Consider the following 21,483-nt stretch of genomic DNA (forward strand, 5'->3'; position numbering starts at 1 on the left):
GGTTGTGCAACAGTTTGCAGTTTTGTAATAGCAAATTATACACATGTAGTCAATTTCTATGTCGAATATTCTTTAACAACTTCACTGTTCAATAAGATGCACTATATTAGAAAACATAGCGAAATGAGAGGAATCCGGTCTTGCGATAATGTCTTTTGACAAAGACTACTGATCTGGTCTGACAACGCGACTGATGCGTTACTTAAAACAACTTATTATTGTTATTCCCTCGTTATATTTATGATTTCTTTCTTTCGATTTTAATTTCAGTCGATTTGCTATGTCTTTACGCAACTCTGTTACATAGCACATTTGCATAAGCACATCAATTATCATCGAAGATACTCAGCGTAAAATTTATTTTTTTCACAAAATATTTCAGCAATGGTTATATCTATTTTTCTACAGCCCACTGTCGACATGAATAATATAGGAGGTCTTTTACCGCTAGGTGGCGTGGAAGAAACAAGTACGTTATTACTGAGCATACTAAATTATCCGTACCATCTCGATCTGGCATTAACATTCCGCTGCAGCAACTATATTTCCCTAGTGATGTGTTAAATATAACCTAATTTTCATTGACATTGATAAATGCTTAAGGATGTCATGAATTTAAACGTCAAAGGATTATGGTTTATCTATTTACATCTTCATATCCCTTTCTCTTTCTTTAACATGTGTGTTTCCCCTATCAAAAACAGACTTACCAGCCATATAACGAAATGATACCTTTACTACGGTACATTTACCGATGTTTTCTTCTATAGGTGGTTACAAAGGCTATGGCCTGGCAATGATGGTAGAAGTCCTGTGTAGTGTACTATCAGGCTCCCCTTTTGGGCCCTTTATACGGATGTGGAGGACATATGAACGGCAGTCAGATATGGTAAAATACCTGGATATATGTGTATTATAACATAGACGGTAAAATGACATGGTAGATATTGTAAAATTTGGCTGGATATATGACCTGTATATTATTGGTGTAGCAAATATAGTGATGTATCATTAGGATACAAAGACACATTGTACCATGTACATGTGTGCAAAAAACGTTACCACAGTGTCATGGTTCGGAACAGTTTTGGTTGATAATTACCTGATTATATTTTCAGATTCATAATAAAACTCCCTAAACAGCTGTGTTAGATTGTCACGCCAAATGCACCCATTTATGAATAAAAACCAGACTAGATGGTATCAAACATATTTTATCGCAAATATTTCCTAAATGAAATAAAATAGAATGAAGGCAATTTAATGTAAATATATGCAATAATTTCAAATGTTTTCGATTAAATGTTTCAGATAATATCAACATATTGAATACCATTTCTATAAAGTATACGGTAGAAAGAAAAATAAAAAGTAATACAAAATGTATCTTTAAGTCTGAACTTAGTGTATACCAACTGGCCGTTCCGTATGTTTCAGGTATATCTTATAACTTGATTGTATATACTTCCAGGCGCATTGTTTTATCGCAATTGACCCTAACTGTTTTGAGGATGGGTTTTCTGACAGGATGCAGGACCTTATAGATCACTGTCGTAATTTAGAAACGGTGAGTGTAACATGGGTATCGTTCAGACAAAACTTTTATTTTTCTTCTACTTCAATCCCAATAAATGATGGTGTTCTGCGTATAATGATGTACGTATGCAAAATCTCGGTACACAATCTTTTAATCACATTTTTTTTTTAATTGTAACTAAATTCTGAATGTAAAAATATTCTGATAGAATTGAAATTTGTAAAATAAAACAAGATCCTTATGTGGATAACTGGTAACTTTAAACTTTATACTCAACGTTACATTCGAGTTCCGTCTGTCGTAATTTAGTTTTGTACTCGTTTAAGCTGCTATTTGGTACAGATTAATGATTTATACCACTTCAAAACTAAATTGTATCACAAATTATGTCCCCATTTGGTGGTCTTTGCCCTGCAGGCTGATGATGCACCAGGGAGTGTGATGATTGCTGGAGATCCCGAACGGAATCACATAAAGCTCTGTGATAAACTAGGAGGGATTCCGTATCACCAGAACCAAATTAAAACCATGGTACGTACCAAAGAATTTTTCCAACACAGAAGCTGAAAAGTGACTGTCAATCACCGATAAATAGACACTTCTGCACAACAGTAACTGAAGGGAAGCCGTCTGTTACTGCATCACTAGTCTACAACCTCTGGGTCGCCATGACCTACAAATGTGGAAGTATATTGATAATTATCCAACATTTGGCTGGAACAAATGAATAGCTGCCCTTATAATCATTGTCGAGACATTAGTCTCCATCTGTGTGTCCCCTGGCTTAGCGACTTATATAACATTGGCTCAATAGCCATTTAACTGATGTAAGTTAAAGTCTAGAAAAGGAATTGAACCATTAATGTAACCACTTGGTAGACGTCCTTACAAAATATGGAAGCATTACGTACGGAAATATCTTCTTGTTTATATATTATATATAATACTGTCCAAATAAATCGAGATACAACATATCGTAAGCAATGAAGTATTTATAAAACCGTTTGTACATTAAACACAGAATAATTTAAAAAAAACTGTTTATTGTTATAAAACACAAAACCGGTTTATTGTCACAAAAAATATATGATTTACATATACAACACTAATGTTTGTGTTACAGGACGACCTGGCAGACAAACTTGGACTGGAGAAATTAAAACGACTTTCCAAATGATGTTCTCGCCATGCTTCCTAGTCAACACTACGACCCTTTATGTTTTTGTATGTGATGGAATTAATACAAGTGTTATATTAAAACATTAAAACCATTTTGTGTCAATTGTAAAGTGTAGTCCTTAAATTTATATTCAGCTATATACTTAGAAATAGTTATTGAATTACCAGAATTACTACACATTTCATCTCGTAAAAAGGTAGGAAATTTGTAGGACGCTTGTCTCAAACAGTATTCGTTTGTGTACATATTTTGCCTGTAACGTGTCCTAGAACAAAAATGAATATACGTTGTGTAAAAAAACATGTTTTAATACATTGATGATTAATTTTCTCTTTGTTTCTGGCTTTCTGATTGGCCTATTCATTTTTTTCATTACACTGTTACGATCCGTAACGGCGAATATTATACACAGGAATGTAAATTCATGACATCGTCATATTTCCTATCAGAACAATGGAGGCCTAGCCCCGATCTGAGAATGGTTATAAACTCAGCTTCACTCAATGTGATATACGTGATTAAAAGACAGAGAGTCGTAATTATATTCATTACTGATATTGACATAATTAATGGAATGTATATTGTATCATTATAATTACTTGTGCGACGAATAACTGTCGAACTAACTGGCGATTTGAATCTAGCGTGTTAACGTTAGAGTCAAGTATTGAGATTCGACAGATAACGAAAATGACACAAAGTACATATATTTTTATCAGGAAACATGTATAAATATGTTCTGTTATGTTCATGGAAGTCACCTGAACCATGCTGCAAGATTGGTATGTCATAAAACGTCGTATTCTAGCCAAATCACGTCTCTTTAAACGACAGCCTGCTTTCCGTGTATTTCGCCATTTGTTACGGTTGGATTTCGCGGATTCCGCACGCGCTATGTAACAAGCGTTTTGATTGGCTCGGACTCGTCGGATGATCACCAGCGCAGGCTATAAAAGGGGGTGAAATCGGACGAAAGTCAGAACTCATTTGAGCTCCCAAACGAGTGGTCGCCTCTTCTGGCCCTAAAACTTTGGAAAGCCTTGAGTCTTCTCAAACCAATGACCTAATAGTGGTTCAAGATGTTTGAGATCTTCTCCGTAAAGGGAACTTAACGTTCCAAGGGGAGTAACTCTTATAGAGTTAAGTTACAAAGCTCTAAGAATATGAGTGTTGTCCGTTGGCGAAAACGGGGAAACGTCTCCGTATTCGGAAACACTATTTGTAGACGGAAGCACCTCTGTCTATAGACTCATTACATATTCTTATCTAATAATTAATGTTTATTATAATAGCTTTTATATAGTAGGTATTTATTTCTCCATATTCGGAGCATTATACCAGTAATAGATGGAAGCACCTCCATCTATGGAAATGTTCCATATTCCAATAATGTATTCAAGGATATAGATCAGTGTTTAGTAAAGAATATTTGTATAACCTTTGTAAATCTCGATGTATCCAGTACCTGTACTTTGATGATTTGTGATTATAATAAATCATAAGTTGATTTTTATTCCTGACTTTGTTCTTTTATGGAGTAGTGCTAGGCTGGAACCGAATCCCTTATATATTACTTTTACTTGGTGATTGCTGAAATACGCAACCCGACTCGAAAAGTTACAACACGATGAAAAAAAAATCCGAGAATGGCGCAAAAACACGACGTTATCGTGACGTCACAATAGAAACATTGACGTTGCGTATTGATTTGGAAAAAATAATTCCTTGCAAAAAATCAATGGAATCGTACGTTTTAACGTATTTCATTTTATAAAGTAGCCTGGAAAACTAATTATATGCATTGAAGTTACTATTTTTTAATTTCATCGGGTTATGAAATAAATTTTGTTAGCAAACTTTTGTGAGAAATCACACAGTTTGCAAACAAAATTTCTTTCATACCCCGATGAAATTAAAAAATAGTGACTTCAATGCTTAAATGAAATCACTGTTACAATGGCCAACCTTGAATATTTCTACAAGCTCTAAACCATGCAAGTACTAATGAATATTCCATGTTATGCAGTGGTATGTATCGAAGAGAACTAATGTGTAAGATGAGTTTTATCAAGGAAATCTTCACAGCATTAACAGATATTTAAATGCCATGTTCATCATTGTAATTCGTGAAAAACAAGACAAACAAAGCCAAATTCTAAAACAAAATGAATATGATGATTGTTATGTACTTATACATAGCATCTACACTACATTTACATGCAATATGTTATACAATGAGAAGAGACATAATTTAAATCTGAAACTAAATTAATTATAAAAGCATCCCGGGGTCCTGGGCTACAACAGTCGTTACCCTACATTTCCCGCGACAACAACATGCGCAACAACGCAGTATGAACAGTAATAATATACTATGTACGTACATATATGTAATAAAATAAACCATTAGAACTTGAAGCAAAATGTACTAGCAAAACTGGCAAATGATGTAGTATTATTAAATATATATTATAAAAAGTACATAATCGACTAGTAACACGATTTATGGCACACTTTGTCTGAGGTTCAATATCTTAACCAAATATCATTGGTAAATAATGTGGTATTGATATTTTTATATTATATCAATTTTACATACTGACAATTATATATAATTTTAACCAACGTAGTAATTATAGAAAAAGTATGCGCAGCACTCGTGATATGTAATTATCGATATTTCTGTATATATATTACATACTGTGGAATACATTCGTAATGCAGACTTAACAGAACAAACATGAATATTACGTCCTTGTACGAATTATTCCGGCTGTTTCTTAATCTCCTTCAGTACCTATTATGATGCAAATGTACACCTTTATTATAACGGAACGGCAATGATAAAATGGCTTATTCACTGACATGCATATACTTTTATGGCCAATCCTGTCATGTTATAACATTTGATGTCTCTGTATTTTCATAAATTCCAGGTTCCTCTATTTCCGGTTGAAAACCAGAATCTTCTAGTTCCTCTATATCCGGTGTAGAATTTGATCCTTCCGTTTCCTCAGTTTCCGTTTGCGCACTATTGTCAAAAGGCCCTTTGAAGGCGTCCACGATATCAGCAAAGGCTGGACGACTGGCTGGATTATGTTGCATGCACGTTACTATCATAGCATTGAATCTGGAATAAAATTACAAGATATACTGACGGCGTTCTGCTTTACTTCCTTATTATAATGGTAACTAGATTTATCTAACAAAAGAAGCTGGTTTTGTACAATCGATGATGTTCCTTGTCGACAAGGATAAAACTGAACCTAGATGCAACCGCATAAAATTTAAACCATAATCGAAATAAGAAAAAGACTTTATATTGTGAATACCACGTGCACAATACGGTAAGAAAAATATATCTTGCAAAGCAAATATGTATGTCAGGAAGAGATATGAAATAGAAGAGCTTTTAGTGCTAGCTAATACGATTAAAAGTTGATAAATAAGATAAAAAAATGTACTGCATCTACGTCAGTGAGGACCCCGTGTACATTCATACACTTACGCATCAGGACAGATCGCTGGCCTCTTCAGTTTGGTCCCGTTTTTGATGGCTGATTTCACTTCAGTATCTGCGATATCCTCGTACGGTATCATACCTTCATATATAACAACAAGGTCATGTGCACTAATAAGGCTCATGGAAGGACAAAATATTAGGGACAGGTACTGCAACTTATAATATATATGGACAAATAGATCAGGAAAAATCCCAATCATACAAGCAAGCATTACTTAGTTATGCACATTTTTGCAAAATTACGGATAACCTTAAGATGAGCGAGTAACTCATGTAACTTATTTGTGAGTATCCGATGATGAATACTGCAATTGCTATTTTCTATGAACACCTACGAAGTATAAACTATAGCCACACTTATGGAATACAGTCGAAACTCGTTATCTCAAAATCGCTTGAGTCGAAATTCCGGTTGAGTCGAATTAATTTTGAAGTCCCGTTTTTTGTCCTTCTTTGTGTATGTATTTTAAGATCGGATGACTCGAATTTCGATGACTCGAAACTCCGGTTGTGTCAAAGTCAATTCCTGGTCCCTAGAACGGATATTCAACGAAAAAAATAGTCGCTATCTCGAATTTGATTTTAGTCAAAATTTTAAATTAAAAAAATATAACATTGATACAAACAATTGAAATTCACCTGTGGTTTGTTGTAACACGTGATTGGTTTACCTGCACATATCGCGATCGGTATTTGCAGATTCAGGCCTATGGAAACATACTTCAACAATGACTGCTAATTAATAATTGTTTAATAATCCATTCAAGTCTTCCTAATTAGTGTCACTTTGCAATTGTGACTTACCTGTACATAAACACGACGTGTGTTTACACAATCGCACTCTGCATGGCTCGATCAGCGTGGCTGATCATGACCGGAAGCGTGTTTGTTTACGAATCATTAGAAACGAAAGTGTTTTCTAAGGTTTGTATGGAATGTTGATAGTGCAAAATAATTTAACAAACCCACAATGTTAAATGTTTAACTAGTCGTTGCAGATGTACTAGTATCTTAGCCTACAGTAGTCATACAATGTATTTCTTCGTTGGTATAGAAATCTACTTTCGTTTCATTTACCGTAAATTATATTAACCGGTAGAAACGGAGAGTGTAGTCTGCTCACGGTAGGTGAAAACTATTGTTTATTTTACTATTTCGAAAAACCATTAAATTCTGAAATAAGAAAGATGTTTGTTTTTTATTTGTTCAGGTACTACATTCCGTATAAGTTTGATGTATGAACCATTGAAGTCAGTATACGTATAACCACCGGGAAATCAGTGTGCATGCCTTATAATCGTAATTCAATTTTTTTATTTACAAATGTATTTAAAAAAAATCCCAAAAAATCCGAAATCATACAACTAAAAAGATTTAATACAAACCTTTTAAGTTGGAAAATCACGATAATTTGCTGATCACGGTAATAGGCATTTACCCGACTGTCATAAGATATAAGGACCGTTGAAAACCACGTTCTGACCAAACCTAATGACATTACGTTTGAGTCGAATTCCGGATGAGTCGAACTATTTTCGTTGGTCCGTTGAATTTCGAGATAACGAGTTTCGACTGTATATACTTAAAGAGAGAGAGAGCGCATGCTATTGAAATCTCATATTTAACACAATCATTACACACCTTGAGAGAATGCTTCCCACATAACGGTACCATAGGACCACACGTCTGCTGCCTCATTTGGTTTAGAATTATTTTCATCGAGTCTTTCTGGAGCTTGCCATCTCTACAAATAATGGATAACGCATTCACAAATTAACAATGATCAACGCATTGTCCGCAATCATAGTGTTGTAATATTTACACTGTTGTTCAAAGTCTGCCATGTGCCTGCCATGAGGTTAACTTCCAATGTTCAAAAAACTGTAGTCTTCAAACACACGCTATTTACACAAGAATGCATGTATATTTAACAATATCAAACATGGTTTCCTTACCACAGATTTTTTCTTATGAGTTCGATTCTCAAATCCTTTGATCTTAGCCGTTAGTTGTGAGTCCAAGAGGACATGGAAGGATGTCAGACTGCCGTGAAATATCTGTTAATGAAAGAGGTAAATGGAAAATTATTATATAAATGATGTTATTTATTAGTATTATTCATATTAAAACTGACAAAATGTTTCTGATTGTTTATTGATAAGTTTTATCTGTAAACAAAATGCAACACAAAATCCAAATAGTATATTTTAACAGTTTAAAGGTGTAAAGTGATGAATAAACTGTAGGTAAAACACTTTTGTAGGTCACAAAAACTGTTCCGGGTTAAGTATTTACAATATGCTTTACCTTCCGTGTGACCAAATATCTCATTCCACAGGCTACGCCGTAAACGATTCCCTCCAGATCATCGACACGTGACTGGCTTCCCTCCGTTACTAACCATTCGCCTAGAGATCTGTTATCGCAGTATTCGATCACGAGCGCAGGGGTTTCTTCGGAACAAAAACACGTCTACCATTATAGCAGATTATTACAGGTTCGGGTATATATGGATTGGGTTTAAATATGTATTATTAACGATATTTCGATATAATCTCTAACGCGAAACCGTTTATCTTTGAAGGCTATTAACTTCTGTGGAAAAAAGTAGTTCGAGATAAAGAAATATCTGAAACGCGTACAAACAATTTTAAACTTTAGGACATAGTTGAGCATCGATATATTAACGTCTTAGTTGCTTTTTTGCTCATGCGATTGTCTCTTGGAAATCATTACATTGATATCAACATAAGTCAATAAGTAACATGGTGACAGACACAATGAAGACAACGATTTACTTACCGTTACCTAAAGTGACTGATCCGAAATATCGTAGAATATTGACTGCGTGTATCCCATGACTCTTGTGGAACGTCAATAGGGCATCAGCGTTCCTCTCAAACTCCTCGAAGTCTTCTTCTGCAAAACACAACCAGGTAGTTCATGTTATATGTTCTGTATATTAATGTATTAGGTCTTTAATTATTGTAATCACAATTTTCTGACATTAAAATTGATCAAAACTTCCTAACCATGTACTCCTATGGTTGGTGCTTTGATGGCACATGCTGTTTCTCTCGACGAAGGTAGGTTACATGTACCGACATACACTGAGAATTGTTCTCCAACAGATATCATATCCTGGGTGATTACATTCGTGACGTCATCGATCGGTTCCCTGACGACGTTTCCGTCCAGATCCTCGTAAACATCTTCATCTTGATGACATATCGTTGATTCCTCGTACATGCCAGAAGCATACTTGCCATTCTGAAGTGAAAGGAATATACATCAGAAATAAAACGTTAAAAGCACAAAAGTAAGCGCCAAACACGCTTAACGTATATGTCATTTCTTATACACCTATTTCATGGAAAATAATGACAAGATATATCATGGTATTGAAAAACATGGCGTCTTGAAAGTCACAGGAAGAGGGTGCAATTAATTATAAAGTCAGACGATTAATCACAGACTTAAAATCTCAAATATTAATTACGTAGCCTACGCCTCACTTGTGTATTGGAGTTTGTTAAGTAAATTGAAATGAAGTTGAATATAAGGTAACATAAGGTTTTACTTTCTTCAATGATCTTCCCGAGGAGTGTAAAAGAACGTTACCCTTTCCTTTGCCTTGGGATCCTCTTTGTTCATTGCTTGAGCAGTTTTACTGTTCCTGAGAGGTAAGGTCGCGGTTTTCCTGTATCCCTCTGATCCGTTACGTAACTCCATAGACTCCTCTGACCTGTAGCTTGGAAGCAGCATCTCTTTAGTATGACTATTTGACCTCAGCTTCTTCAATGTCACGACCAGGGCAACGAAAATTAATAAAACCACTAGGGTCTCTGCAATATGTTATAAATGATATGATTATGATTCTTGACAATAGCAACAAATAATATCAATATTATGTTAGTTACTATAAGCAAAGTATATTTTTTGTAAAGAAACTCTTTCTGAGAACCAGACGATCAAGAAAATGAAGCGGGCATGACGACTTGGATCGTATTTTATTTTTCAAATCCAAATGCAAAGCGTTTGATCTGTAACTTGTAAAGAGGAAAAGTATGTATCGATTTCTAATGATATATGTGATAGTTATTTAATCTTGTTTAATTGGTACTGAATGCTGACAAAAATATATCATACACAAATGTATATACCGGGATACTCCGGAATATCAAGCGTTTTTAGTTTAATAATGACATCATATTGGGATATTAAATATATCTTTAACGACACGGTCCTTTCAAAGTAATTTAACAATTAGTATATCGTATTACGATTGTGACCATAGAGCATTGTTTTGAACAATATATAATGCCACAGTTGAAACCAACAAATAACTTAAATATTGTCAAAAAGTCAAACTACTGTACTCACTGGTTAAGTATTACATACACGTACCTATCACTATCACCACGATGTATTTTGAGTCGACCTTCACAGAATCTGGTGAAAATATAAAAAAAAATAAAATGTATAAAACATAATATAACAGTGATATACCTTATGTGAGCAGTTGCCAAATGATCTGCATAAAGCTTGTTTACATGCCAAAAACATAATGTTACGTAACTTGAAATAGTCAAGCAACGAAGAAAATTAAAAAAACAAACAAACAAAAAAACAAAAACAAACAAACAACAAAATGGCGCGTAGATGTTAGTCCTATTTTACCTGTGGAGAAGGCATATTCCAAACTGTCACTAGACACGTTCCCGTACTGGACCACAAAAGTCGCTGTGTAGTCTGTGTCTGGCTCCAGGCCTATCATCTCCATCTCTGTAGAATTCCAGGTAAGAGTGTGTCTGCTGATTTCCTGCCCCTGCTTCCTAATTGCTACATCAAGACCTGTGCGTCTGTAGCAGTTCGTGGCGTAGTCCCACGCCAGTACGACACTGTCTGTAGTCAGGACAGGTGTCCGTGTGGCCAGGGGCGGCGAGTCTGTTAGAAATATTTACACGATGAAATCATTCATGATTACAAAGTACACGTTATTTATTTAAAAAAATAAAGCATATTTGAAAGATTACACGGAGAAATCATTCATGATTACAATATACACGCTAATTATTTAAAACTAAAGCATATTTAGAAAGATTACACGGGGAAAGCATTCATGATTACAAAATACACGCTAATTATTTAAAAAATAAAGAATATTTAGAAAGATTACACGGGAAAGGATTCATGATTACAGATTACACGCTATTTATTTAAAAAATAAAGCAGAATTACAAAGGTTACATGAGGAGAGCATTCCTTATTACAGAATACACGATATATAGAATAATATGTATATAAAATACAATAGTTAGAATATTGTCTTGGCCTTCTGTATGAAATAATGCGTTGCAAAGCACACCATTAGCAAAGCACACCATTAGCAAAGCACACCATTAGCAAAGCACACCATTATTAGCAAAGTACACCATTAGCAAAGTACACCATTAGCAAAGTACACCATTAGCAAAGCACACCATTAGCAAAGTACACCATTAGCAAAGCACACCATTAGCAAAGTACACCATTAGCAAAGTACACCATTAGCAAAGTACACCATTAGCAAAGCACACCATTAGCAAAGCACACCATTAGCAAAGCACACCATTAGCAAAGTACAACATTCTGTTTAACAAATAAATCATCATCTTATGAGGAGAGCAGAAAAGGAAACTGTTGATAAACATGAGGACGGAACTACACATTGACAGAAGAAAATACATACTAAAACGAAAGCAAATTATTTTAAAGGAAAATATCTAAACGATGACGATGTTTTAAAACATTTGGTAATCTTATGGAAGTACACTTAAGCCTTATTCTTACGTACTACTTACATGAAACTATATAATATATGCATGGTGTGATGACGTAAAACAAAGAAGGATATAATATTCTTCCACACTGGAGATAGAGGTTAAATAAAAACAATCCTTACTATAACGTTACTCACATTGCTTAATCCCATTTAACGTGGTCGCCTTTCCAATCTAGAACACAATCAATGCATGTAATAATATAAATTATCATATATATTGATGAGAATTTGATATTGGCATTAAAATAAATTTTAAGATTATGAAAGTGTTGACGAAATCGTGTTAAATGAACTATATGTTATATTTTGCCAAAACGTGATAATAAAATAAATTCAATATGTTAAAGTCGGTTGATTTGGTGTCATTGTACATGTACGCTTTATTGGAGCAGAAGAAGTAACTGTTGGCTTACCTCGATAGTAAAATTCTGTGTTAGTAGTGCATAGTTGACCACCTTGACGTGGAGGGACAGGTGCGCCCTCTGTAACGCGTCCCTGTCCAGTTTGATAGGACAGTGATCTATATATAGGTAGTGTCTAAACAGGTAGCACGTGCCGTCCGAAACGCACGTGCATTCCTTAATGTTAGCTCTGCATTTTGATTTCTTGTAATAAACACGACACATATCATTAATTTGCACTCAAAATCATGTTTGTTGACAGTTAAGTTCACATTTATATCAAGTATCTTCAACCATTTATATTTGGAATTTTATAAACATTCAAAATATAATCTTTTATAAATATATTCTGGGAAAATTACATCTATTGTCACATCATCACCAGAAAATGTTTCTGTATCTACATGTACGTTTAGAATAATTAGAAATGATATTATGAGCATACTATTATTTCCATACACACTCATCTTCCTTATACTGTACGTTTTCATTGTTGTTTTACTTTCAGATGTGCGTAAGGGGAGATAACTACTCACTTGATCCGTTTTGTTTCCAGATGTAAATCCAGATGTCAGTATCTGACCAGTTACTTTGTCCACAACATCCCAATGCACCTGGAATATACCGCTTTCTCTGTCTGTCGCTTCCATGCTAACCCTGAATATAATAAAAATGATGATGATTCCATTTTCCTTTCGTCCCACCATTTAATTTACGGGTCTTTATAAATTATTTAAAAAAATAGAAATATGTTTATGTGCAATTTTACACTCTGAAGAGAAGTTAATGTTTATCTCCCTTTCCATAGAAAAAATAGAAACTTACAAAATCTGACGAGCTTTGAATAGTGTGTTACCCAGGACTTTCTGTATTAGAGCCTGCTTCAACACGCGATCCTGCGTTATGTTATCTCTGCTATGATTATCGTAAAAAAACAGTTCCACTGCGACTTATACAAGCATCGCATTATATCAACCAAAACAAAGCAATTTAAAACTACTGATACCCATATACCTGCTTGAAAACTTGTTGTAGTTTTTCTGAAGAACTGCCACATTGCTATCTGTAGTTGGTGGACTACTGTCAAAAAACACGTAAGCCGAGTCCACAGCAGTGTGTCCCATGACATCATACGCCTTTACCCAAACCTTCATGGAGGTGCCGTCCCCACGGGCCGGGAACTTTGTATCGAGGGAGTCATGGGACACATCAAGTGGTATCCAGGGTTCGGTTTCAGGTGGCGGGTCATCTGGGGCGGTAGAAAGGGGGCCTATGTAATCAAATCTTATAATACCGCGGGAGTTTGGTGTTGCTGTCAGTTTTATTTTCCCTTCTTCGTCGTCATACGCTGGTACGATAGAAGTGTTATCTATGATGATAGGAGAACTGTCAATGCGGGATAAGAAATGTCCTTTTTCGTGAATAGAATTTACAAAATGATTTCTCCAGTTTGCTACCATGAAGGTAGCATTACTCTGCCAGTGGTAGCTTGATGCTTTGGTAGCACTAGCAAAGTAGAGATGATTGGTTTTGTCGAATTCAATTCTAGACACATTATCATAAAGGACAAAGCGACGAGCATAGTTTCTATTCGAGGCCCTATCTTCTACTGTGATGAGGATAGCGTAGACACCAGGGTCTGAGGGGAGGTAACTCATCCGAGTTGTTTGTGTGGTATTTGAGAAGATCGCATCGGGAGGTTGGCGGAGATACCCAGTAGTATCTGGTTCCATTTTATAAATTTGTAATATATAATGCTTAATGCCCGAAAGACTGTCTCTCCATCCATTCCAGTTAATAGTGATTGGTCCCTGTTTAAATAAAAAAATCGTATAAATAAAAAAACATTCGAATATCATTTATTTCTCCTTTTCTTAAAATTCTACAAATACCAGCACAATAGCATAATATTTTTAACGTACTGTTTTGGACGCTATGAAACCATGATAGTGTAGTCATGAATATAGTGACTTTGTAGTAATTGCTATGGCAACAATAAATAGAAAATGAAATTCCAATCAGACACAGAATGTGTAAAGCCGAAAGTGTTAAACTCTAAAAACCACTACAATAGGTATGGTCCCAGTGATGTCCAAACTCAACATATATTTGTCAAGGACACACAATTAAGACTTGTAATCATACCCCTAAACATGTACACTATCAATAGAACCACGTGTGTTGGAAGAGTTAAACAAGTTAAGCTATGCTCAAATCAATCTCAAATCAGCACGGGATTAATATACCTAATGGCGTAGAAAGTGAAAATGAAGTAGAACTTCTATGGAACCTGTTTCATTTGTATAATTTACCTTGGATATTTCTGGAGAGACTTGTAATGGATCATCTGAACAGGTTGTTGGTTTACAGTGCTCTGGTAGCTGGAAGTCAAACCCTATATCAATCTGTCCGTGTATAGAATACGTCCTGTTTTGTCGGAGTAGAGAGCTGGAGGTTGTATGGCTGTCTTCGAGGAAAATCGTAGGTTTAAGGATGAGGCTGTGGAGGACAGAAATAGTCGTTATCACACTCTTAACGGGTCTTATTAATGTAGTGTGGTTTACGTATTCATTGTACCGTTGCCCATAATTAATAATTAATAATTAATTTACACGCATATATATATTAAAAAGTAAACAAACATGTTTTTGTAATAGCGACATCTGTTTTCCTATTGTTGCTTTGTAAATAAATTCCCTTGTCAAAAGTAGACATTAAAATCAACATAAGCTTGGAAATTGCTTAGCATGAATTTCTACATCATATACATATGGCATTGTTGATTTTAACAAAAACTAAGTAATAGAAATTATCGATTTTAAACACTTTCTGGAACGGTTCACATTTTCTGCTCGTGGCGTTTGCTTATATACAGGTAACTAATCATTATCAAAGTGCCAAGACCACTCATAGATGCTGTGAATGAAAGACTCAAAGAAAGGAATAAAGAAATTGTTTTTTTTTTTCATTTAAATATAAAATTTAGTAAACTATACATAATTAAGTGTGCAGTGTTGAATTTCGGAGTTTAAAACAAAAAATATTTACGATATACCGTTTTTTATTTTATGATATTTGAAGTTTTTCAAGAACAATAAGTTGAATAACTTATTATCCTGAAATAACAGTAATAAATTTCATTTCTTAATTATTTTTGAAATAACGATTTCAACACCAAGGAAACCGTTCAGAATCTGAGTATCATTTTTTTATAATTCTTTATTAATTGCTAAATTATCAATTTCATCAATGTCTCTTCAAAGACAAAAAAAATAATAAGTAACCATTTTCGTATCTTAACATCCTCTTAACATTGAAGAATATTTTCGAAAAATATAACATTAGAAATATTACCATTTCCTATTATATGTTTTGGTTTCCTTTTTAGAAAACTAACGTTGCTTTGACGACTTTTGCCTAATAAATCATGGTCAGATACTTTTGCCAAATAAAAGGTACATTATTTCATTACGTATATCACTCGGATTTCTTTTAAATTCACAAGAACGCTAGCCGTTAACATCAAGAAAACTTCATGTAATGTATCGGACTTTAGAAAGTCTACGTAAGCCTTTTGCCGACTTTTGACTTATAATAAAACATGATCATATACGTTTGTCAAGTAAAGGGTACATTATTTGGTTACTTATAACACTCAAATTTCTTTTGAATTCATAAGAACGCTATCATCAAGAAAACTTCCTGCAATACATCGGACTTTAGCAAGTCTTCATAAGGCTACCGTACATTACACGGCAATATAAGTTCATTTGTCACTTTAAGTTGCTCGTACATAAATAGATCTATATTATCATTATATTTTGTAAGTTTATGTTGATAGATTTGGTACTTTTTCCCTTTCAATATACCGCAGTTGTCGATAAACAAAAGACAGAACTCCCAGTGACAGATCAATTAACTTTTACTGCGCAAATATCTCAGATATAGTTTGTCAATACAACCAACACAAAAACTTTATAAGCGTTATAAGAACTTTTTTTTGCAGTTACCTTCCTACCATTTGATTACAATAATCGATCATTAGCATGAATTACGTAAAATTTAAATAAACATACACAATCCAAAAACCACCGAAAGTCTGTCGCGGAGGAAGACAGCGAAGAAGGCGTTGTTGGTGATTTTCGGGAGACCAGTGTTCTCGGAGTAATACAAATATTATAGAGTCCCAACTGAACACTTAAAACACTCCATCCATGGTGTATAAGTATCTACAAATTCAATGTCTGTGGTTTTGAATATTGGGGTTTTATTTTTCCATACCATCAAATATTACGTGAAATGAACAAAACAACTTTTAATTTTCATCGCGGAGTGGTTTCATTGTTTTGATGTGCACATGCTCTCCGAGCGTACCTAAGAATGCTGTTTCACTAATCATTAAAATACAACACAATTGATATAGTTTAACTTACCTGTCACCGTGATCGATATATCTGTCGAAGTTTGAGAACGTACATACATCCTGAGAGGAACTTTGGTTCCCTATACAGTCCATCCGGGCATTTGAAATTGAATCGCTTGAGCTTCCAGCTGTTGGTTTTAAAATAGAACAAAACTGACTGGTGTTTTTTTTTTCATGGCCTCATCCAGAGTACAAGTCTGAAGGGATTTTGTTATCTAGCTCCCGAATATTATGTTCCCCAGAATTTTACCCACAATTCATGGCCTCATCTCTCGTTCTCTCTTTAAAATCTTGTAAATATGTAAATATGTATAATTTTGCCATTTTCGTGTTCTTTGTTATATAATTAACTATAATTCTGTAGGGAGAGGGCTTCATATAAGTCGGAAAACTTGTGCCATTCCCATTGTATATAAAATTACAGAATAAACTATGTTTAAATAAAAAACAGCATTCAGCAGATAGTTAGATTATTTTAATGTACCATGCAACTAGAATATTTTAATTACTCAACTTTTTAAATAGCTGCCCATTAGAGTTAAAAATGCTCCACCGCTGACAAATAATATTTTTACTTTATCAAAAACCGGAGCAGACGATTCAGTATTGTTCTTCAGTTACAAAAAATACTTGCTTTACACCATTTCAACCTTTGAAAAATTTGAGCTACTAATTTTATTTTGAATAGAAATATTAAAAAACATTAATTGCATCCGAAAAATCCGTTGCACTATGTCCTATATGGTATAAACTACTGATTGCGCATGCACCAAAAGGAGAATAAATTATTTTATATTACTTGTTGTGTTAATTAGACATATATATACACGATTAAATACAAATTATTGTTCAAATGATGAACATTGTTTATGTTCTGTCGGCGGTGGAGCATCTCTAAAGTTATATGTGGTACAATGTTTCAATTTTCAATGTGAAGTATGTCTTTTATTATCATAACTTTGATTGCAAATTGAAATCACTTTTGATTAAATGTTTGCTAAATATACACAGTAACAAAAATTATATGAAAAATATTGACATTGAAAATGTTTAAATAATAAGAGAGATCATACCACTTACTGTAACGTTTCGTAAACGAAATAGTAGCACTGTTAGATCCATAGTTTGATATGCGATGCAAAGATGTAATCGTTTTCGGAAGTCGTAAGTTCGGTATTGTCACGGATATGTAATTAAAGCCATTCTGGTTAGACCAGGGGTTATCTTTCTGTATTCTAATTTTCGAAACCGTCCGGTTGTTTGCTTGATTCCTTTTTTCAAGTATCACAATTTCTGTTAATTTTCTTCTTAAGTAGATAGTATCCAAAGCTGAAAAGAAATATGAATTTATATTATTACACAGTAACGTTTTCACTACAGCGCTACCACAGAACTTTACACAATTGAATTGAATCCACACTTAACAAACAAACTAACAAAAAATAATATGCTAGTACATGGGGATGAAATAAAGTCTTTATTTTCCTCTTTCTTCGCTAGGCAAGGCTTTGAGAAGTGTAACATAATAGGGATATTAAGAAAGTTAAAACAGTAAACAATGAATCGATGCTATCTAGAATTCATTTGCCTTTGAACGCCAAATTGTTCATCATTAAGTATTGGCATATGCGTTGCTTAGTTGAAATTGAAAAAAAAAATCCGTGATAACCATCTAGATAACGAAAGTAATATAGAGGCATTGCAACTTTTATATTATTTTATTATTAAATAGTGCGTGAATTCATACGTTTTATTTTAGAATAATTAACAGTGTTTAGACTATTTTCCGCTTCCTGAGAGTCAACAAGTAGCTGCGATTACATGTCGCCGGCTTTATACATTATGTATATCACTTCATTGGAAATAAAATATTTCTTTCGGGCTCATTAACATTCTAATGTCAGTGACGAGAGCTTTAGCATTTACAATAACCCATTTATAAACATCGATAACTTATAAAAGGACGATATAGATAGTGTTTACACGACTATTTAAAATTATTTTCTTTTTTCTTACATTCAATTTCAGAAAAATATTCTCGGCAGAATTTTGTTTTATAAACGTAGACATGAAATTAATTGCTACTCACTGCAAATCGGAGTAGTTGATACTCCAGGTGAACAGACGCAGTCTGACGTGTTAGCGTGATGCACCTCACAGAATTCTGTCACAAAGGCAAATACAGTTAAAATAGTACACTTGTTGATTGGTTTATTTTTGCTGGTAAAATCATCAAATAATTGAATATGACACCAAGGGGAAATACAGTTAAAATAGTAATCAGTTGATTGATTTATCATTGCTTGTTAAATCAACAAAGAATTGAAGCGTTGAAAACAATTTATAATAAAAATGGACACATAGATAAAAAAAAATATACAGCCCGTGTACGGTTTGTAAGGAGCCACTTGTAGGTGTACGTGGATAACAGTGACAAAGTAAAAACTTTCTGCTTCATACTTACTAGCACAGGTTCCGTTGGAGAGACAAAATGTATTTGAAGGACAATGACTACAGGCAGCTGAAATCAAACAATACTTGGCATTACAAACAATTATTCGAGAAGCATCATCAAATTAACTTGACTGCCTTGTTAATGGTATGTGCCTAATACAATAATGTACGGTTTAGATAATGTCTCATCTAATCCAATGTTCTAAGATTTGGTCATATATTTCCAAAGTATTACTGATGAGTCTAAGTACACTGGGACTTCTGTTCGATGTTTCTATGTTTTATGTTTCTGTGCATGATTTACAACTCTATCTAAATCTATAGATCTATCTATAGATTGAAATCTATCTTCTCTTCATTAAAGATGCTCCACCACCGACAAATGGTATTTTTTCTCTATCAAAAACAGGAGAAGACGATTTAGTATTTTTCTTCAGTTACAAAAGTTACTTACTTTACACCATTACCAACATTGAAAAGTATGAGCTTCTAATTTTACTTCAAGTTAAAAATATGAAAAATTATTAATTGCATCCCGAAAAAATTCCGTGGCACTATATCCTATATGTAATAAAGTACTGATTGTGCATGCACCAAAGGGAAAATAAATTATTTCATATTATTTTTGTGTTAATTAAACATATATATATACGATAATACACAAATTATTATTCAAATAATGAATATCATTTATGCTATGTCGGCGGTGGAGCATCTCTAAATATATACGTTTTGAAAGAAGTAAAAGGGAAAATGAGATTATAAGATATCCTTGGTCATAATACTTTACAAAGACATGAGATGATTTATGCACGAAGGAAGCCTCCATATATGCCATATTCGTAATTTGTATGAACGTTGACGAAACATTGCATATTTCACCTTTAAATTACCAAAAGATGGAGGAAAGCCTGCTGAGTTGATGTATTTACCTGTACTACAGCTACCATTGCTATCCTCCAGCCAGCCTTCAGCACACGTGGTTACCTGTTGGTACCGAACTACGGGAATCACTTCTCGACGACAGCACCTGTAGAACCGGTCAAAGGACAAAACGTCAGATTTCTAGTTACAAATATTTACATTGTCCTACTCCAAAACTGGATGTCTGGCATAGACAAAGAATCCTCCTGCCATAACGCTATATTATTCTATGTTCTACTAAACCATGAAAGAGATAAATTGATGTTCAAGAAATGTGTCCACATGTTATCACTTACGTCAGGTGCTGATGAGTGACGTCACACAAAACGTTCCATTCTACACACTCCAGCGATTCCTCTGTAGTCACGTTCCAAGCCGTCTCGGTGTGTCTAGGAAACGAAGGTTTTATTTTTATACTACAACTGTCTTAATCATATAAAACTTTCAGAAAACGTGCCGTCTTAGCAGATACTACATTACAAATTAAGTGTATTGAAATTAATCATATTATTGTGTTTATATGTCGTCTGAGAAAAGAGTAGATGTTTTCAGAAAGAACAAAATACCAAGTACCTAGCAATTCTACAACGTGAGCCTTACAGTCGAGCACCATAGAGACGATAATAGTGATATATACTCTGGCTATGTCGGCCCACTTTAATAAACACGCATCAAAATTTAAATATCGTAGTAAAGTCTACATTGTAAATTTGTTACATATTTATACATTGCCTACAATAGTGAGACACTTACCCTGTCAAACACTTCATACTTGGTAGTACCACCAGCAACGCAGCCACAGCTAGATGAAGATTTCCTGTCAGCATCTTGCTTACCAGACAGAAAAAGTATTCTTCATATGGGGGTGCGATCCTGATTGATAAACATTATCACTGTTCTCCTCTTCCGAGAACTAGGTATCTATATAAGTTACCCGGTAAATGATGCAGTGATAAAACTCAAGTGTTTAGATTGACTTGTTATCATAACATATCTATGTTGTACTGCCGTTAAGGTTTTTTTTTATAAACACGCAGTACATTTATTATAATAAACACGCAGTACATTTATTTATTTTTTTAATTTGTTTTGTTGCATGGTATCTCATTGAGCACAGATGTAACGGTGTACACTCTGTAAGGTTCATCCCTTCACGTGTTCAACGTTATCACTTTTTTCGACTTTCCAAAACCACTAAAACATGGCACGCTAAATGA

At 34.2% G+C, this 21,483-nt stretch overlaps 2 protein-coding genes across 2 annotated transcripts in view; one reads left to right on the forward strand and one right to left on the reverse strand.

Annotated features, from left to right (window-relative positions):
* LOC138314494 (uncharacterized oxidoreductase YjmC-like) overlaps window positions 1-2,826 on the forward strand; it is a 22,412-nt gene extending 19,586 nt beyond the window's left edge. Inside the window, exons 9-13 of the mRNA XM_069254855.1 lie at window positions 409-469; window positions 771-889; window positions 1,472-1,567; window positions 1,955-2,068; window positions 2,661-2,826. Of these exons, the coding sequence (XP_069110956.1) occupies window positions 409-469; window positions 771-889; window positions 1,472-1,567; window positions 1,955-2,068; window positions 2,661-2,714 (444 nt within the window). The 3' untranslated portion in view covers window positions 2,715-2,826. The remainder of the gene's footprint in view (window positions 1-408; window positions 470-770; window positions 890-1,471; window positions 1,568-1,954; window positions 2,069-2,660) is intronic.
* LOC138314492 (uncharacterized) lies at window positions 2,576-21,275 on the reverse strand. The gene is made up of 22 exons (XM_069254853.1): window positions 21,020-21,275; window positions 20,563-20,655; window positions 20,275-20,372; window positions 19,353-19,409; window positions 18,978-19,052; window positions 17,969-18,217; window positions 16,899-17,016; window positions 14,778-14,964; window positions 13,480-14,276; window positions 13,002-13,122; window positions 12,478-12,669; window positions 12,200-12,236; window positions 10,921-11,187; window positions 10,648-10,692; window positions 9,862-10,085; window positions 9,273-9,510; window positions 9,043-9,159; window positions 8,548-8,693; window positions 8,196-8,297; window positions 7,882-7,984; window positions 6,226-6,319; window positions 2,576-5,847 (listed from the first exon to the last, which is right to left on the reverse strand). The coding sequence occupies exons 1-22, from the start codon at window positions 21,091-21,093 to the stop codon at window positions 5,610-5,612; spliced, it is 3,672 nt and encodes a 1,223-aa protein (XP_069110954.1). The 5' UTR covers window positions 21,094-21,275; the 3' UTR covers window positions 2,576-5,609.
* Between the last annotated feature and the right edge of the window lie 208 nt (window positions 21,276-21,483).

The sequence above is a fragment of the Argopecten irradians genome, chromosome 2 (genome assembly GCF_041381155.1).
Source record: "Argopecten irradians isolate NY chromosome 2, Ai_NY, whole genome shotgun sequence".
In the NCBI taxonomy this organism is placed as follows: domain Eukaryota; kingdom Metazoa; phylum Mollusca; class Bivalvia; order Pectinida; family Pectinidae; genus Argopecten; species Argopecten irradians.

Coding starts and splice junctions, on each gene's coding strand:
- LOC138314492 (XM_069254853.1), bottom strand. CDS start 21,093: ATGCTGACAGGAAATCTTCATCTAGCTGTGGCTGCGTTGCTGGTGGTA. Junction 20,656..21,019: donor AGTATGAAGTGTTTGACAGG/GTAAGTGTCTCA, acceptor TTCGTTTCCTAG/ACACACCGAGACGGCTTGGA. Junction 19,053..19,352: donor CTCCAACGGAACCTGTGCTA/GTAAGTATGAAG, acceptor CCTTTGTGACAG/AATTCTGTGAGGTGCATCAC.